Source organism: Hypanus sabinus, chromosome 6 (genome assembly GCF_030144855.1).
Source record: "Hypanus sabinus isolate sHypSab1 chromosome 6, sHypSab1.hap1, whole genome shotgun sequence".
In the NCBI taxonomy this organism is placed as follows: Eukaryota; Metazoa; Chordata; class Chondrichthyes; order Myliobatiformes; family Dasyatidae; genus Hypanus; species Hypanus sabinus.
Genome location: NC_082711.1, coordinates 168,443,589 through 168,462,542, shown reverse-complemented (window position 1 = coordinate 168,462,542; position 18,954 = coordinate 168,443,589). Strand labels below are relative to the sequence as shown.

General features: G+C 41.4%; 1 protein-coding gene across 1 annotated transcript in view; it reads right to left on the bottom strand.

Annotated features, from left to right (window-relative positions):
* Positions 1-1,752: 1,752 nt before the first annotated feature.
* The window catches only part of mettl16 (methyltransferase 16, N6-methyladenosine), a 117,681-nt gene continuing 100,479 nt past the window's right edge, over positions 1,753-18,954 (bottom strand). Inside the window, exons 9-10 of the mRNA XM_059973462.1 lie at positions 7,037-7,210; positions 1,753-3,148 (exon numbers count right to left, since the gene is read on the bottom strand). Of these exons, the coding sequence (XP_059829445.1) occupies positions 2,540-3,148; positions 7,037-7,210 (783 nt within the window). The 3' untranslated portion in view covers positions 1,753-2,539. The remainder of the gene's footprint in view (positions 3,149-7,036; positions 7,211-18,954) is intronic.

The window sequence follows — 18,954 nt, the reverse complement described above, 5'->3', positions numbered from 1 at the left end:
AATAAACATGGGACTATGTTGTTACTGAGTTGCCAGCAATTCCTCACTTGTCTGCAGATTGGACACATGCTGTGGCGGAGGCAAGGGAGAAAATCCATCAGTGGACAAAACACACTCAAGTTATTAAAACACACGCTGGTAAGGCAAATGAAATACTGAGTAACTCAGGCTTTTGGAGTAAGTTTTGGAATTGGGGAACAAACATCCTTGGGTGAGAATAGTATTGCATACTGCTTAATACTAATTTATGTACCCTGATAATTGCATTGCTCAATGTATGTCAACGGAGAAGATGGAAGGCTGAAATAATGGAAAAAAGAGGATAATGCTTTCATGAAACAGCAGAGATGATTGTCAGTATAACGTTGTGTGAATTCAGTAAGTAAATGTTAATATTATTTATAGAACGTATGTGTTGCACACCTACTGGGGTTCCGTGGCATTCCACTGAATGAGAAGAGGATAATGATTCTAAGGTAAGTATCTTTGAATCAAGAGGAGTGAGATATTGGCCAGAAGAAACTACAGTCTACAATTAGTGGATTTGATGAATGCCAGAACTACAAAAGAAGCAATCTGTAATCTCATTAAACTCTGACTGAGTCTCCTCATTTAACTGGTTTGGACCTGTCAGAGTTGAAAGACATAAATACACAAGGCTGGGGTGGGCAGAACCATGAAACAATGTTGATTGTATCCCTGGACTAGAACTAGTAAGGTGGTAACCCAGGTTGGTTAGGTGACCTTGAGCCAATGGGATGGAGATACACCTGTTCAACTAATAAGGAACACTATAAGAGTCAGGAGCTCCAATTACATCGGGGCAATAGCTCTTCACCGACCAGACTCCAAACATATGGAGGACCCAAAGACACGTGGAGATCAGGACCACCAGAAACACCTGGCCAGCGTAGACTCCTTTCCAGGGTAATACCTTTTCTGTTCATTGACTGTTCATGGAGGGTCAGGGCTTCCAGCGGGGTTTACACACATAGTTAGTTTGTGAAGCCACGTGCTTTTTAGTTAACACAATAGAATTCATTTGTTAGGAAATACAGATTCTCTGCGTCTCACTAATTATTATTACTGGGGTGATCCTTGTAACAATCTGGTTGAATGGTGCCTCAGCAATCTCTTACACAACATCATCAGCAAAACCAAAGAGATGATTAACTACAGGGACAATGAATCAGTTCTCACTAAGCGAACAGAGGTGGAGAGGGACAATAGCTTTAAATTCCTTGGTGTTAGTATAGCAGAGGATATGTCCTATGACCAGCACATAGGTATCATCACAAGCAAGGCATGTCCACACCTATAAAATTAGATGGATAATCCAGAGTTATTCTGTAAACTGACTGAAGATACAGTTGCTAATACTGAAGGCTTTGTTCACGACTTATAGCCCCCAGTCAGCATTTCTGACGGTGATAAGTGAGAGTGCCACATAGATGCCCTCACTTGAGCTGTCAGGGTTGTCTGTTCTAAGACTACACCTTCTGAACCTTTATCGCTATTTCAAAGATCAACAAATACAAATTCATCCAGATAGAAAAGTGTTGAATGTCATAGCTTGAATGGCTGCAGGTCAAATCTCGTTTAATAGAGTGAAGAGAACTTTTTTTTACAGCTTGTTTACTGATTGTTCACTGGATTTCCTGTTACAAAAATCTGCAGGATTTGTTCACATCATTAAAATATGCAGAAAAGTGGCAAAAATGTTGCATTTACTTTTGTAAAAACAAGTCAGAATTACTAACAGACTTCAGTATTTATTTTTGAATAAAATTTGAAAATAACATTTTAAACTTCTTCATATAAAGAAATCTGTTTTGTTCAGAGGGTATCTGCTCTTTGCTAGGATCAAAAAACCCAAGCTCTCTAGAGTCCTTCAAAATCTCTTTCAAACAGAAATTCCTCAGAAGTGAGGAATGTTTTTGAATCCACTTTGGTTTCTTCCCCAGATTTACTTTCTCCCCCTGTCCTTCCAGTGCCTCAAGAATTCTTTCTACAAGGACACAAGGGATTCATCAGAAATGTGAGTGTATTGGGACACATATGGCGATGAACTCGCAAAGAGTTAAATCTGGAAAATGCAAAGCAATGAAACAACTGGGTGCAGCAAAGTGATGCACTCCAAGTTCATTTCTAGTGCATGATCTGCAAATGTAATGATCTTTGAGCTGTAGGACTCTTACATAAGCAGTAGTTGTCATCAGGAAATACAATCTCCCTCTCATTACAGGGGCATCTCCTTGTTTGGAATCAGCTAATTGAGACAATCTTTGCAGATGAATGTCTTGGTGAATTAGCAGCTAAAGACATGGGGAATACTTGTTCATTTAAGACATAAAAGGACAGCAATTTGTTTTATTTTTGCCACATTACATCTGTAGAGATAAGAGCTCTGGGTGCCTACTGCATATGCACTGGTTAAAAGATGCACAAAACCCTGGGAAATTGAAAGCCAGTAGAACTATAGATAGAAAATCTAAAATGTATCCTTGCGATAATGAACCTTTATCATGAGCATATTTCTTTAACTAATCACGAGTTTGAAAATCTGATTTCGCAGATAGGTGGAGAGCTGGTTCATCAGGTCCCTATTCTGACCTTCAACCCAGTGCAATTCTACATGGGCGTTCTTTCCATCTTTTTTCACATTCATTAGGCACTTGAACAAAAAGCAACTCCCACTCTCGTTTGAGGTTTCAACTTCTGGGTTTGCAGTGGCGGAAGTGGCATTTTCCTGCTCGACTGCATTGTCCTTTCCAAAGCCAAAAGAACTGCTCTCACAACATCTAACCACTTCTTCAGTTTCCACATTGTTTTCTTGATCTACCGGCATCACATCCTGGAGGCTGTGACCCCCGTTAACTGGCAGCTCCTTTTCGCTTTCAGTTGATGTTTTCCCCGCTCCAGCATTGCTCGTCTCGGCCCCGTCAAGACCAGTGTTAGCACTGGAATTGTTTTCAGCATTACCGTCTGCTTCTACGGACTGCAGCTCATCTGATGTGGCCCTGGGGAGTTCCCGAAGCTGTCTCAATCTATCTCGTTTCTTACGGCGGACATGGACCCAGGAGTTCTGTATGGCTGTCAGGAATAAACTCACTTCATCTTTACCACAGGGCACACGTTTGAAAAGGACCTGCAGAGACAAAAGAAAATTGCTGTACAATAGAAGTTAACTTGAGGCCAAAGTGCCACGGTTATCTTGTAGCTATTTGTATGTTGCTCCTCATTTCCAAAAGAAAGCTCCAATTAACTTGTTGGAAACCGAAGGACTAATGTGAAGAAATGAATCATTTATTGTACAAGAAGGTAATTATTCACTTCTTCAAAACCCAACTCAATTCTGATTTAAGGTTAAAGTCTTTTTCTTCATTTGATTTTAAAGAGTCTAAATTATCAAATAATTTGATACATCACATAATTAACAATTAAAGTCAGAAATTAGTGCTAGGGGAATAACATGGATTAAGTAGTTAAAACACCTCAAAGTAAGAGTTAACCATAAACTAGCTTACCTTCCCCCCCTTTCTACTTTCTACAGGGATCGCTCCCTAAGTGACTCCCTTGTCCGTTCATTCCCCTCCCATCCCTTCCCACTGATCTCCCTCCTGGCACTTACCCTTGTAAGCGGAACAAGTGCTACACCTGCCCTTACACTTCCTCCCTCACCACCATTCAGGGCCCTAGACAGTCCTTCCAGGTGAGGCAACACTTCACCTGTGAGTCGGCTGGTGTGGTATACTGCGCCCGGTGCTCCCCGTGTGGCCTTTTATATATTAGTGAGACCCGAAGCAGACTGGGAGACCATTTCACTGAACACCTACGCTCTGTCTGCCAGAGAAAGCAGGATTTCCCAGTGGCCACACATTTTAATTCCACGTCCCATTCCCATTCTGATATGTCTATCCATGGCCGCCTCTACTGTCAAGATGAAGCCACTCTCAGGTTGGAGGAACAACACCTTATATACCGTCTGGGTAGCCTCCAACCTGATGGCATGAACATTGACTTCTCTAACTTCTGTTAATGCCCCTCCTCCCCTTCTTACCCCATCCCTGATATATTTAGCTTTTTTTCCCCCTCCTTTTTTTTTCTCTTTCTGCCCATCACTCTGCCTGTTCTCCATCTCCCTCTGGTGCTCCCCTCTCCCTTTCTTTCTCCCTAGGCCTCCCATCCCATGATCCTTTCCCTTCTCCAGCTCTGTATCCCTTTTGCCAATCACCTTTCCAGCTCTCAGCTTCACCCCACCCCCTCTGGTTTTCTCCTATCATTTCACATTTCCCCCTCCCCCTCCTGCTTTCAAATCTCTTAATATCTTTCCTTTCAGTTAGTGCTGACGAAGGGTCTCGGCCCAAAACATTGACAGTGCTTCTTCCTATAGATGCTGCCTGGCCTGCTGTGTTCCACCAGCATTGTGTGTGTTGTTTGAATTTCCAGCATCTGCAGATTTCCTCGTGTTTACTTCTATAATGTTATCATTTACAGTTTCAAATTTGAAAGGCTTCTAAATCTGGCTGGGACTTGAGGACCTGAGTTATATGGAAAGATTGAAGAGATTCTCTGGGGTGCAGGGAATGATGGGAGATCTTATAGAAGTATGCAAAATTATGAGGGTATAGATAGGGTAAATGAATGAAGGCTTTTTCCCCCTCGTGTTGGGTGAGATGAGAACTAGGCTTAGTGTGAAAGGTAAAATATTTAAGAGGAATCTGAGGGGAAGCTTCTTCACTCAGATGGTGGAACGAGCTGCTAGCAGAAGTGGTAGATATGGGTTCAATTCAAACATTGAAGATAATTCTGGATAGGTACATTGATGAGAAGGGAATGTAGAGAACTAAGTAGAAGACCAGGATGGCATGATGGATGGGCCAAAGAGCCCGCTGCTGTGCTGTAGTACTCTATGACTCTACTCTGATGAACTGACCTAAAGTCGGTCTCAAGGCCATGCTACTTCAAAACAGGCCGTCATGTTTTTTGAAATTTGCAAGTCGATACAGTTCCACAAATTTCTCTTACTCTTGCCAATTAACATATAATTAACCTCAATATGAATAAACTGTATCTACTATGTGATGGGTGACTGATAAATAGGGATCGGTCATCCCTGCCTCCAGATCAGCAGTGAATGTAGGATGCAAGTACTTAGGATCTCAACATAGGCCAAATATAACTGAACAAAGAAAGAAACAGTGTTTGTTTTCAGCTGGTTAGTGTAGCAACTGCCATATGACCAAGGCCACTGGATTTTAGCTTTCACAAAAAATAGATGGGATAGATATTAAATCCTCTAAACATCAGATTAACAAAACTACATGGAGACTAAGGAGCCTGCAGGAGTGGGTCAATATTTGCAATAATCGTGATTGGTAAAATTTAAAAAATTCAAATTAAATATCAATTCTAGTGGCTTTCTGGTTACACTGTCAATATTTACTCCTAAAATAGCTTGGTAATTTAATGATTAAACATTTGCTTCTAATAGACAAGTTGTCCAAGCAGATCAGCATTCACTCAATATCCATTTCAGCAGCAAGCAATTGCTTCAGAAGCATCTGGGTACTTGATGTTCAGAAAGTTGCAAGTAATATGCAATTCAGATTGTTATATAAATAATACAAAAATGGGAAATGTGTTGTGACCTTTACATTACCTTCCATTTCGAGCACTGCCCAAAAGGGAACATTTTGTAAGCACAATTTCATTGCACATTTGAACCACTTATGCAGTAGTTCACCAGTCTACATATAACTCTGAGTAATTATTAACATGCTATACTTGGCAAATATACTGTGTGGGGACATCGAGTCCTTCCGTTGGTCTGGGTCAACCATGGATGTTGCATCCTACCTGTCTACATGATACGCCAGCCAGGGCAGTACAATATAGAGAGCAAGCTGTGTCTATGCAGCAGAGACCCTCTCTGTGCAGCTGATGAATCCAAAGGAACGGCTAAAACTGCTACAGCAGCGTCTCAGGAGATGCCAGACAATGTTGAATTCAGCATAAGACTGCCTTACTCCTGCTCGAGAATTTTCCTCTGGTTTACTCCTGAAGACCTCCCCGTAAAGACAGCGGCCGTTTAAGATCAGAGTTTTTCTTCTCCTCGATGAGCTGTCAACCATGGCTGAGAAGTCCCATCTGCCCAAAGCGACTGGTTTTACGGCACCAATAGCTCGCCTCTGGCCCTTCTCCTGTCAGTAGAAACTGTTTTGCCAGGCTTAGTAGGTAAGCCACACGTTATAGCCAGGCGCTGGACTTGGTTATCAGAGGCTATTTGAGATGCACGTCATTGGGAGCATTTAATAGGTAATGGGCGTTTATCCCCATCACCTCCCTTGGCAATACCAACCTTAAGGAACCATGGTGACATTAAACTACACATATCTCAAAAATCATGGGGATGCAGAGATAGATATGACCTTAAATCAGGGCAGAATTAGAATTGTTACCAACTTCAAGGTTTCCTTAGGTCCCTAAGATTTGGGTGAAAGACCGAGGGTGGGGGGGGCGGTGAGGAAGGTTGCATTCAGTTAGAATTCATGATCTGTGACACCATTCGCTGTTTACAGCCTACCAAAAATCAGAAGTAGATTTGAAGATCTGGTATCACCATAACACTATGTTTTGGCAATGCCTGAACTGTCATTTAATGGCACCTAAAAGTAAACATACATGTATGCTCTCATGCCAAGATGTCCTGCAATTTCTAATGGTGGTCTGTATAAAACACGAGTTAAAAAAACGTATTATCTTTCTCTTTGCATTATTACTACAACAGAAAACTTGAACCCCTACCTTCTGCAAGAGTCCACTTGTTCCTGGTCATCAAAGATACTATAGCACTAATAATTCAATTAAGGAAAAGTTATGTTATTCATGACATCTCCTCTCTTGCCTTAGGGTGGAGATAGCTACTTAGAAACTCCTGTGATATTAAGACAGCTGATGGAGCACACTGCAACTTAACATCCAGTGGAAATGCGTAACTAATCCCTGTTATGAATAGAAAGAATCGGAGATTTACCTTTAGCTCATTAAGAATCTTTTCTATTGCTGTTGTTACCACCTCAATGGCTTCGGAAGTCACAGGGTCCAAATTTGCAACTTTATTCCTTAGTTCCTTAACGGTGGGCTCCAACACTGTGAAGGTAATGGGCTTCCGTGGCTTCTCCAGTTTCCTTTTCTTGGATGGAGGAGACTAGGGTGAGAAACAGAGAGCTTGCTTAGGAAGATACTGCAATTAAACCCTGTGAATTAATAACAGTACAATAGTCATCCAATATTGACAAAAAATATCATTAGAAAGGAAGAAATATTTTGTCGCAAATCATAATTCCTATCTTAAAATCTGTAGCTAACTAATCAGTATGGCCAACAGTTTAGATTTAGCCTTGAACTTTAAGATTATTATTTTTAGTAATTCAAGATGTTAAAAATGAGTTGGTAATATTTAAACATTAGTCACATGTACATCAAATCATACAGCAAAATGCATCAATTGCGTCAAATCAAATGATTGTGCTGGGCAGCCCACAAATGTCACTATGCTTCCAGTGCTAACAAGGCATATCCACAGCTTACTAACTGTAATCTGTAAGTCTCTGGAATGTGAAACCAGAGGAAACCCACATAGTTATGGGGAGAACGTACAAACCCCTCACAGTCAGTGGTGAGAATTGAACCCTGAACCTTGATCGCTGTAAAGTAACACACTAACCACTATGCTACCGTGGTCCTGACGAAGGGTCTCGGCCCGAAATGTCGACAGTACATGTCCTATAGATGCTGCCTGACCTGCTGCGTTCCACCAGCATTTTGTGTGTGTTGCTTGAATTTCCAGCATCTGCAGATTTCCTCGTGTTTCCCACCTGCCTGCTCATGGTTTATATATCTCCCTTCCCTGCCTGTTTACATATCTGTCTTAATGCCTCTTGAATATGATCTTTTTCTGCTACCTACAAGTCATAATCTCCCTGCACAAGGCTGGTTCAGACTTAGCAGTAGAGCATGTACAAGAGATTCACCAAAATGTTGCCTGGAATGGACAGCTGTGCTAATAAGGACAGGTGTATTCTTGCTGAACTATAGGAGGCCGAGTAGACCTTGTAGGGGGTTATAAAACTCTTAAGGGACACAGCCAGGATAGATAATCAGAATAATATTTTCTGGGGCAGGTGAATCTAAAACTTAAAGGAAAGCACATACAAAATGCCGGAGGAACTCAGCAGGCCAGACAGCATCTATGGAAAAGAGTACAGTTGATGTTTCGGGCCAAGACTCTTCAGCAGGACTGTAGAAAAAAAAAATAAGGAGTGGATTTAAAAGGTGGTGGGGAAGGGAGAAACAGAATGTTATTTGTGAAACCGGGGAAGGGGTGGGGTGAAGTAAAGAACTGAGAGTCTAATAGGAGAGGACAAAACACTATGGAAGAAAGAAAAGGGGGAAGGAGCACCAGAGGGAGGCGATGGGCAGGCGAGGAGATAAGGTAAAAGGTAAAAGGGGATGGGAAATGATGAACGGGGAGGGAGCATTATTGGAAGATTAAGAAATTGATGTTCATGCCATCAGGTTGGAGGCTACCCAAACGGAATATGAGGTGTTGTTTCTCCAACCTGAGTGTGGCCTCATTACGACAGTAGAGGAGGACATGGATAGACATAACAGAATGGGAATGGAAAGTGGAATTAAAATGGGAGATCCCAATTCTCCTGGCGGATGGAGAGTAGTTGTCTTGTGTGTTGCTTGGATTTCCAGTATCTTCAGATTTTCTCTTGTTTGTGGCTAGAACTAAAGGGCACAGGTTTGTTTAAGGTGAAAGGAGAGAAATTCAAAGGAGATCTAAGATTTTTCATACAGAAGGTGGTGGTTAATTAAATCAAAGCTGCCAGAGGAGGTGGTAAGACAAATACAAGTTTCAAAAGTATTTGAATAGGTATTTGTATAAAAAAGCATAGATGGATATAGGCCCAGTGGAAGCAAATGTTATTCATGTAGATAGGGCAGTAAGGTGTCAGACCAGGCTCTGGGTATTGAGGAGTCTAATAGCATGGGGGAAGAAACTATTACTTAGTCTGGTCGTGAGAGCCCGAATGCTTCGATGCCTTTTCCCAGATGGCAGGAAGGGAGAAGAGATTGTATGAGGGGTGCGTGGGGTCCTTCATAATGCTGTTTGCTTTGCGGATGCAGCACATAGTGTAAATGTCCATAATGGTGGGAAAAGAGACCCTGATGATCTTCTCAGCTGACCTCACTATCCGCTGCAGGGTCTCGCGATCCGAGATGGTGCAATTTCTGAACCAGGCAGTGATGCAGCTGCTCAGGCTGCTCTCAATACAACCCCTGCAGAATGTGATGAGGATGGGGGGGTGGAGGGTGGGAGAGGGACTCTCCTCAGCCTTCGCAGAAAGTAGAGACGCTGCTGGGCTTTCTTTGCTATGGAGCTGGTGTTGAGGGACCAGGTTCTATGCTCTGTGGTTCTATATTTTGATTATGCCTTCAAAACACCATTCACTGAGACAGTAATTCAAAGATGTTACTGTTTAATTGTGCACCTGTAATTTCTTCACAACAATTTTTGTTCATTAGAAATGCTATTAATCTTACCATTACTTTGATAGCAAAATCTTGCTTATCAGTTGAGTTCTGCTAAAAAATTTAGAAGTGAACATTATACTGAAATTGTCTTCCAAAGAATCCTACATGCTGAAAAATTGACAGACATTTTCAAAAGTGTTTTACTGCTTTGAAAATATTCCTGTTCAAACCATTTATATTACTGGATTAACTAATTAAGTGAATTAAATTTACGCTGTCTGAAAACCACAGGAAAAGCCTGCAAACATTGCCTGAACTGTTAGCAAATCTCACACTTTTCTCTGAACAACAATCAGAATCAAAAAAAGATCAAGAAATAGGGTGATGAGGTGGGAAAATGTTACAATTCAAAATCAGTAGGATAATAATGAAAGATGGCAAAGGCTCATGTGCACTTGCAGTTAATCTAGTAACTAGTTAAGTTTCAGGGAATTTTGTCATCAAGCTGTTTATTCCTCAATAGTCTCTTCCATGCTTGCTCTGGCCTCTAGAGGAGCAGTTTGTTTTGTATGAACATCACTTCCTGCACATCAGCTGGTTTTTTTAATATAATTTCCTGCGCATATTAATTTGGATTTCGTTTTGAAACACACAGTGGAAAAACACCTGTCTCCATCCTCTCTTTACTTGCTCTCAAAACAGCAATATCTTTTCACAAGTTGATCTCATTAAAAAACCTGAAGGAAGTTTCTGTCTTGGGTGATTTTTGAGAAGGCAAAAACACTGCACAGCTTTGTATACACAAAGTGCAAGGGCAGTAGAGTGAAAAGTTAACTCCTCTGGAGACTCATCTGAAAGCCATACGGTTTACTAAAAAGCATGTCCAAATACATTTCGGCCATAATAAAGACAAAGCTCCAGCTCTATAAGGAGATTTGTCCTTGTCACTCAGCCGATACGCCTTTCACATAGTTAAGGTCTACAGCAGGTTTCAAATGTTATGTTTCATCAGAGCACCAAGCAAAACACTGTAAAGCTATCATACATTGCGCCGAGTGCTTCAGTGACTATACATATCAGCACTTCATTCAGGCCAGCATCTTGGGCTACTACTGATTCCCACACACCTGCAGAACATGGAGAGGAGACAGCTGAGCATCCATCAGATGTAGCTACTTCCTCATGCACAGAAGGATGTCAGAAAGGGTTCCAAGGCAAATACTGCTCTAAAATAAGTCTAGCCAGCATCTACCTGAAAGGACATCCTGAAGAAAAAATAAAGGCATATGTGATATTGGATGATCATTGGCAATCATTGGATGATCATGATTAAATGTGTCATTGGCAAAATCAACATTCTTTGACACATTTAATATTTAAGGCTCTGTTTCCTCATACACTCTAAAAACATGTTCTGGAATATCACAAGTTGCTGGAAGAACAGCCAGTGGATTTGTTCTGCAGTCAATAAAGGAGGGGAGGTCTGCTTACCCCTGCCAACCCTCACTGAGTGCAACCATATTCCCAACAACACAGATGAAATACCAACTCCTGACGCTGCACAGTCATTCACCGTAAAGATGTAGTTGACAAGATTCCTCCATTTGACTCTTCTGCTGAGATTTTCCTATTGCTTGGCAGAGACACCATCTGTGCACATACAATATGTGAACAGTGCAGTGGTTGACACGATGCAACTTATGCCTAATGACTGGAGCTGGGTTGCACCTTAGCAGCTGAAGTCTGCCTCAGTTAGTGCTCAGCAGCCCACTGTCTGCACATTTAAGACTAATATCCTGGAGAATAGGCACCCAAGGTATTTCAGATCCTGTGAGAGTAGAATCAATAGAAGATTGTAGGTAGGCAAGCCAATCCGCCTGACATATTTACCTCTGTTCAACTAGACTTAGGCAAGTTAAAATCAGAATCAGGTTTATTATCACTGGCATGTGATGTGAAATTTGTTAACTTAGCAGCAGCAGTTCAATGTAATACGTAATCTAGCAGAGAGAGTAAAATAATAATAATAAATAAAATGAAACATAATAATAAACAAGTAAGCCAATACATATATTGAACAGATTTTCAAAAATGTGCAAAAAGCAGAAATACTTTATATTAAAAAAGTGAAGTAGTGTCCAAAGCGTCAATGTCCATTTAGGAATCGGATGGCAGAAGGGAAGAAGCAGTTCCTGAATCGCTGAGTGTGTGCCTTCAGGCTTCTGTATCTCCTACCTGATGGTAACAGTGAGAAAAGGGCATGCCCTGGGTGCTGGAGGTCCTTAATAATGGACACTACCTTTCTGAGACACCACTCCACAAAGATGTCCTTGGCACTTTGTAGCCTAGTGCCCAAGATAGAGCTGACTAGATTTATAACTTTCTGCAGCTTCTTTCAGTCCTGTGCAGTAGCCCCTCCATACCAGACAGTGATGCAGCCTGTCAAAATGCTCTCCATGGTACAACTATAGAAACTTTTGAGTGATTATAAGCTGGCACCTTTCATTGAAAACGAGGTCTTCCTTCAAATCATGAATAAAGAGTTTAGCAAAAAAGAGTCAAACAGTTTGGTAGCTCTCCTTCCTTTTCACTTGCCACTAAACAACTCATACAAAACGACAGAGAACAGGCTCTCAGTCGACTCACATCCCTCAGAAACCAGAAAGATCATTACATGGAGTTATTGGAGAGACTCCTCAGGAACAATCAAGCTGAGTTAGCTCCTCCACCAGATCCCAACAAAGAAAACTGGAATCTGCCCAACTACAGTGTTTACCACCCCCAGAAACCTGCACAAATATGAATTGTCTTAGATTCAAGTTCGCAGTTCAAAGTGTATCATGAAACAAAGTGCTCTTGTGGGATCACTACAATAGTCTACTCAGGCTCTTCATGCACTGAAAAATGAGTCTGCTGCAGTCCACAGCATCCTAGTGACTGAATATTAATGAGACTACCTCAGATTCTTGTGGTTTTGTGACCACCAACTGGACAACGAGATTCTGGAGTACTGCATGAGAGCTCATGTATTTGGTAACTGTCCCTCACCCATCATGGTGATCTATGGCCTTAAGAGGACAGCTGTCAAGGGAGGAAGGAATTCAGGACAGAAGCATTTTCTATGTTGATGATGGTCTTAAATCATTTCAAGTGCAAAAGAAGCAGTCAGCATGCTGAAGGCAGCACAAGACACAAGCACAGTCTAATCTCAGGCTGCATAAGATTGGCCAAATCTTCAGATGGGAAACGTCGCAAAAGTCTACAAAATCTTGATCTTGGACAGGACCTCCCTCCTAGGCAGCACAGCCGGGACTTCGGATGGGACTTCATTAGTGATGCCCTTACTTTCCAGGTCTCCGATACTGAAAGACTTTTTATGTTTTGGGTTGTGCTATCAACTATCAACAGCCTATTTGATCCTCTTGGATTTGTTGCTCCAGGGGTGCCTCATATGAACAGAGTTGACCTTGGACACTTGAGGGTGAGGTGTCCCACTCCCTAAAGAGAAACATGAGCAGTGGTAGCAGTGTTCTTCCCTTCAGGATTTTAAAGGTTTGAAGATTCCAAGAACCTACATAACAATTCTATGTATCTACAGATCAAAAGGGAAAAAAATCTGTGTCAACTAAAGCTATTGCTGCTATTGTATGCCAGAAGAACACAGATACTGCTAGATGAGGTGAAGCTGAATTCATTCTGGGCAATGTGAAGCTTACTCCCAAATCAGATCTCACCTCTTAGTTAAGTTTGACATCCTAGGCGGTGAGTGTTCTAGCCTCTAGAGGAGCAGTTCATTTCATACGCAGTTTGTTTTGTATGAACATCACTTGTGATGCAATGTTAGCATTCACTTCAAGAGGTCCAAAATATAAGAGCAGAATGTGATGCTGAGGTTTTATAAGGCATGGTCAGACTGCACTTGGAGAATTTTGAGCTGTTTTGGGCCTTCCAAGAAATAATGTGCTAGCATTGCAGAGGGTGCAGAGGAGGTTCACATGAGAAACGTTCCAGGAATGAAAGTGTTCATGTACAAGGAGCATTTGATGACGCTGGGCCTATACTCTCTGGAGCTCACTGAAAGCTATTGAATATTGAAAGGCCTAGATACAGTGGATATGGAGAAGATATTTCCTATAGAGGGTGAGCCTAGTACTAGAGGGCACAACCTCAGAATAGCAGGAGATCCATTTGAAAAGAGATGAGAAGGGATTTCTTTAGCCAGAGAATGGTGAATCTGTGGAATTTATTGCTACAGATGGCTATGGAGGCCAAGTCATCAAGTGTATTTAAAATGGAGATTGATAGGTTAGTCAGGTGTTAAAGATTACAGGAAGACTGGGTTAAGAGGGATAATAAATCAATCATTCACAAAATGCTGGAGGAACTCAGCAGGTCAGACAGCATCTATGGAAAACAGTACAGTCGACATTTCAGGCCAAGACCCTTTGGCAGGGTGTGTGTGTGCTGCTAGAATTTCCAGCATCTGCAGATTCTCTCTTGTTTGTGAATAAATCAGCTATGATGGAATGGAGCAAGAGACCTAATGAGCTGAGCGGCCTAATTCTGCTCCAAAGTCTTATGGTCCTGTACGGAAGCTGTTTTTTACATCATTTTCTGCACAGGTTAATTTGGATTCCATCTTGAAGCTCATGGTGGAAAGACATCTATCTTCATCCTCTATTTGCCCTTGAAATGGTAATATCTTTTCACAAGCAAAATCTTATTAAAAATTTTGAAGGAGACGTCCATCTTGGGTGATTTTTAAGAAGGTGTTTAACTCACTGCATAGCTTTGTATATAAACACTGCAGTAGAATGGCAATGTATTCAAAGGTCAGCTGTCAAAAAATAAACGGTACAATATTTGTTTCCAATTTCCGGATGGCACAGTAGTGTAGTGGTTTCCACTGACATTCCAAAGACGTATGGTTTAGGGCTAATGATTTGTGGGAATGCTATTTTGGTGCCGGAAGTGTGGCAACATTTGTGGGCTGCCCAGCACAACCTTCACAGATTTGATTTGACACAAAGAACACATTTCACTGTAGGTTTCAATATACATATGACAAATCAAGCTAATCTTTATCTTTTAAAAAAAAATCACAAAATTCGTGATCTTCAATAATTATTTTCTAAAAGTATAAAGAACTGGATAATTTACAGGTTAGTGAAAATACAACATTTTTATATAGATTGAGGTAGAGAGAATTATGTTTGCCTTGATGTGACAGTTTCTTGGACACACAGCATTACCACAACACAACTGAAATGCTGGTCAGGGTTAGTGCTATACCACTGAATAATTGGTTAAACATTTAGAGTTCCAAGTACACACTAAACCTGACAGTAATTACTTTTTTTAAATACACCAATTGTGTAAAGTCACAATAAAGTTTGCTAAAACCATGAAGTACATTTATGTTTTAGCTTGTTGAAAATATGAATTGACTGCATATCAGAATTCTATATTTAACAGAGTTACATTAATAAATGCTAGCCATACAAGCACTTTCTCCTCAACTATGTTCTGCTCCTGTTTTAACTTTCTTGTGGTATTGATCAACTAACTGGTGGCCTGAGACAGTAAGTGTCAACAAGCTATTCAGCTGCAGAGAGATCTGACTGATGTTATCCTTACTTTGCTCTGCAGATCCACATCAAGGAGCAGGAATTATGAAACAGCAACTCTAGTTAAACACTTCCTCTTAGGCTGGTTGCTGAAGCAAATTGTAACAATCTATTTGCAACAATCCAACTGATACCTCTGAGAGCAGTTAATTTAATAGAGCCTGGCAAATACAATTTATTTCACATCTTTCAAATTATGTGTTGGTGTCCATGGCGGTATTGTAGTCTTGCCCTGAAAATAAAATCGGAAGGAGGTGATACAAGTGCATATAACATTGGTAATTTGAGAGTCATGCATCATGGAAACAGGTCTTTTGGCCTATCAAGTCCATGCTATCTATCAACCATTTTCCACTAATCCTGCATAGAACCATAGAACATTACAGCACAGTACAGGCCCTTCAGCTCTCCATGTTGTGCCGACCCATATAATCCATAAAAAAAAGGACCAAACCCACACTACCCCATAACCCTCTACTTTTCTTTCATCCATGTGCCTGTCCAAGAGGCTTTTAAATACCCCTAATGTTTCAGCCTCTACCACCATCCCTGGCAAGTCATTCCAAGTACTCACAACCCTCTGTGTAAAAAAACTTAGCCGTGATGTCTCCCCTAAACTTCCCTCCCTTAATTTTGTACATATGCCCTCCGGTGTTTGCTATTGGTGCCCTGGGAAACAGGTACTGACTATCCACCCTATCTATGCCTCTCATAATCTTGTAGACCTCTATCAAGTTCCCTCTCATTCTTCTACGCTCCAAAGAGAAAAGTCCCAGCTCTGCTAACCTTGCTTCATGACTTGTTCTCCAAACCAGGCAACATTCTGGTATATCACCTCTGCACCCTCTCGATAGCTTCCACAACCTTCTTATAATGAGGTGACCAGAATTGAATTGAATTGAACACTCTAAGTGCAGTCTAACCAGAGATTTGTAGAGTTGCAACATGACCTCTCTACTCTTGAACTCATTCCCCCTGTTAATGAAGCCTAGCATCCCATAGGCCTTCTTAACTACCCTATCAACCTGCGCAGCGACCTTGAGGGAACCCCGAGGTCCCTTTGTTCATCCACACTCTTAAGTAACTGACCATTAATCCTGTACTCAGTCTTCTGGTTTGTCCTTCCAAAATGCATCACCTCACACTTGTCCGGATTGAACTCCATCTGCCATTTTTCTGCCCAACTCTGCAGCCTGTCTATGTCCTCTTGTAACCTTCGACAACCTGAAGCTCCATCCACAACTCCTCCAATCTTCGTGTCATCCGCAAACTTACTCACCCATCCTTCCGCCTCTACATCCAGGTCATTTATAAAAATCACAAATAGCAGGGGTCCCAGGACAGATCCCTGCGGCACTCCACTAGTCACCGATCTCCAGGCAGAACACTTTCCTTCCACAACTACCCTCTGCTTTCTTCCTTTAAGCCAATTTTTTATCCAAACAGCCAAGGTTCCACTTATCCCATGCCTCATGACTTTCTGGATGAGTCTCTCATCAGGGACCTTGTCAAATGCCTTGCTAAAGGCATGAATCTCATTTTATATTCTCTCCATTGTCTCGTCACTCCCCTAGAGTTTGTACCATTCACATTAAAGCAGGGGTTCCCAACCTGGGGTCCACGGTCCCCTTGCTTAATATATTGGTCCATGGCATAAAAGAGGTTGGTTACTGCTGCACCAGGGTTAAGTTACATAGCCAGTTAAACTAAAAACCTGCACTTTTTTGGAAGGAAACTACAGCACCAGTGGAAAAGCACACAATCAAAGCAAGAGGATGCAACTCCACAAGCACCCAAGATCAGGATTGAACCCAGATCTCTGGTATAGTGAAGCAACAGTTCTTCTAACTATATCACTGTGCTACCCAACTAACTTATGAATGGATGCAAGATTTTGAAAAGTGGAAAATATAAAAAATAGAAAACATACTGACACTGTCTTCCCCCAATTCTCCTCATGGGGTTGAAACAAAAATAAGCTTCTCTTGAATCTGATTAGCTGCTATGTCAATATTTCCATGCAGTTTATAATCTGAAAACACACTGAGGTGCTTCCAGATGAGACAATTATGGACTTTACAAGTATTATCTTCTTCCTCAAAGGTAATTTTTTCCCTACACAAGAATTTTATCATGCGTCTTGTATCACAGTAGGATGCAGTCTACTAGGGCAGATCTACATAAACCTATCGGTGTACCAAAATAGTGACATTTCTGTATTTATACCAACTTTTGAGAACGTACAGAACAATCTTCAGTGCAATTCAACTATTTACAAGAAATGCTTATAATTACTATTCACAATGTAGCAATTCAGAAAGGATGTGATATTCTGCTTTTAAGTGGTGTTACAAGTTTTATTTCCTGGAATAGTCTTTACTAACACCAGATGCTGGTGCTGTGGAAATTCCTGGACCCATGAGACAAACTATGTTACTAAATATAGCACGAGAGTTGAGTTAAAGCAGGTGACTCACTGGCACATGTGCCAGGCTATTTAACCATGTGTAATACTTGTGGCCACTAGTAATCATCCTGAAGTAGTCAGATTTGCATCTTTGGTTACTTCCGTTGGATCTCTGTAGTCTTGATCATTCAACTTTTTCTTTTAGCTGGTTTGATAGCAGATCTTTTTTAACCACTTCCCTCTGTCAACATATTGTTAATAGCAATTGTTTCATTCATTAATGCTGATTTGACATTGTATTCCCCTCTTTCTATAAGATACAAATAGAAGGTCAAACACATTATTATCCTTCAGTGATACTTGAGATATCGTTAAGCAGGACCAGTTCATAGTGTTTGTCCACATTGACATCACTTCAGAGGTAGCCCTGGCTGATTCTTTTGTTAATGGCCAGTTTTGAGTTTCACTCTGTCACAAGGAAATTTTTAATTGCATAACACTGAATTATCACCGCATAGCCTCTCTCACACAAACACCTTTGTCAGGATGCTGCTCATCGACCATAGCTCAGAATTTAATACCATCATTCCCACAATCCTGATTGAGAAGTTGCAGAACCTGGACCCCTCTACCTTCCTCTGCAATTGGATCCTCGATTTCCTAACCGGAAAATTACAATCTGTGCAGATTGGTGATAACATATCCTCCTTGCTGACAATCAACACTAGCAATCCTCAGGGGTGTGTGCTTAGCCCACTGCTCTGCTCTCTCTGTATACACATGACTGTGTAGCTAGGCATTGCCCAAATACCATCTATAAATTTGCTGACGATACAACATTGTTGGTAGAATCTCAGGTGGTGATGAGAGGGCATACAGGAGTGAGATATACCAACTAATGGAGTTGTGTCGCAGCAACAACCTGGCACTCAACATCAGTAAAACGAAAGAGCTGATTGTGCACTTCAGGAAGGGTAGGATGAAGGAACACATACCAATCCTCATACAGGAATCAGAAGTGGAGAGAGTGAGCAGTTTCAAGTTCCCGGGTGTCAAGATATCTGAGGATCTAACCTGGTCCCAACATATCGATGTAGTTGTGAAGAAGGCAAGGCAGCGGCTATACTTCATTAGGAGTTTGAAGAGATTTGGCACGTCAACAAATACACTCAAAATCTTCTATAGTTCTGTCGCGGAGAGCATTCTGACAGGCTGCATCACTGTCTGGTATGGGGGAGCTACTGCACAGGACTGAAAGAAGCTGCAGAGGGTTGTAAATCTAGTCAGCTCCATCTTGAGTACCAGCCTACAAAGTACCCAGGACATCTTCAGGGAGCGGTGTCTCAGAAAGGCAGCGTCCATTATTAAGGACCT